The 1,249-nt window shown below is 44.8% G+C and overlaps 1 protein-coding gene across 1 annotated transcript in view; it reads right to left on the bottom strand.

Annotated features, from left to right (window-relative positions):
• LOC131892159 (collagen alpha-2(V) chain-like) overlaps window positions 1-966 on the bottom strand; it is a 1,181-nt gene extending 215 nt beyond the window's left edge. Inside the window, exons 1-3 of the mRNA XM_059241935.1 lie at window positions 839-966; window positions 701-777; window positions 5-316 (exon numbers count right to left, since the gene is read on the bottom strand). Of these exons, the coding sequence (XP_059097918.1) occupies window positions 5-316; window positions 701-777; window positions 839-917 (468 nt within the window). The 5' untranslated portion in view covers window positions 918-966. The remainder of the gene's footprint in view (window positions 1-4; window positions 317-700; window positions 778-838) is intronic.
• Window positions 967-1,249: the final 283 nt, after the last annotated feature.

Genomic DNA, 1,249 nt, shown 5'->3' on the forward strand with positions numbered 1-1,249 from the left:
CTGCCGACACCGCATTCAATCGTGCAATAACGTCATTAATGTCGGCTTGGACTTCAGCGCAATCGTCCCCTGCGGCACTGCAAGTCCCGTCCATTCCTGCGGGACCAGGGGGGCCGACTGGTCCCGGGGGTCCTGGAGGACCTATGGGAATTGCTCCTCCATCCACAGCTCCTGCAGCACGGACGGCGTTGCAAACCGTGCGGAAGTTCCCCTGTAGCTTCTGTAATTGACTTTGTGCGGACAGGGCGCTCAGAGCTGCGCCTCCGCTCAAGACGCCCAATCCAGCCAAAAGAGCCACTGCCACACCTTGGGTCACCTGAAACGTTGGAGACCATTTTTAAAAAAAAAATCCAAGCGAGGATCGTCGATTCTTTGAATGCGATGTGAAACGATAAAAGACACGGGTTTCAACAAACGTCGAATGACCATCCCAAAATGAGGCATGTTACCTTGAAATTCGATACATTGACCCGTCAAAGATAGTTCCCTAGATGGCTTTTGATTTCGCTTTTTATAAATGTAGAGACGATGTCTAAAATAAGAATATCACTACCGATATGACATTGTTTGGATTCTTTAGTTTCAAACGTTATGAAACCATGAACGACAATTTATATTTCTTTGGTCCAGCTTCAACGTACAAAAAAAACAATAATTATTATTTCAAAGATATAGAATCTGATTTTAGACTGGGACTCACCATGTCTGTGGCAAAAGGTTTGAGCACTTGATTCGGAATGTCGGACTTGATTCCACCTTTGGGTAAGGTGAAGCCACCTAATGAATGTTCTTGTTAGAAAAATAACACTTTATTACTGAAACAATCCAAAGGTCTTACCATTATTACCCATCGAGGGCTCTCCGTCAATGCGTGCCAAAATTAGAGCACCTATAAGAATGGACACGATTGGATTCATGTCGAGCGATCTCAACGGGCCAAAATGAACTGAATCCAACGCCAATAACATACATACCTTGCTCTGCTTCACATATGTCTCGGATTCAAAAAACAGTCCTGCTTTCTTTGATCGACCAAGATTGAGCATTTGGCGAAATCTCAGAAGGAAAATGCGACATCTGTGACAACGATCGCCAAAGCCAAAGTCCAAAAGCACTCAAAGAGAATTCTGAACAATTGATCAAACCAATGAACCAACCGCCTACACAAGACCAATAGAGGGCGGTTCGAGCAGTTGTGTGAAAATGTCATGAACTCCCGGTTATTGCATGGTACGATTGCCAATCTGAG

This window comes from Tigriopus californicus, chromosome 12 (genome assembly GCF_007210705.1).
Source record: "Tigriopus californicus strain San Diego chromosome 12, Tcal_SD_v2.1, whole genome shotgun sequence".
Lineage (NCBI taxonomy): Eukaryota > Metazoa > Arthropoda > Copepoda > Harpacticoida > Harpacticidae > Tigriopus > Tigriopus californicus.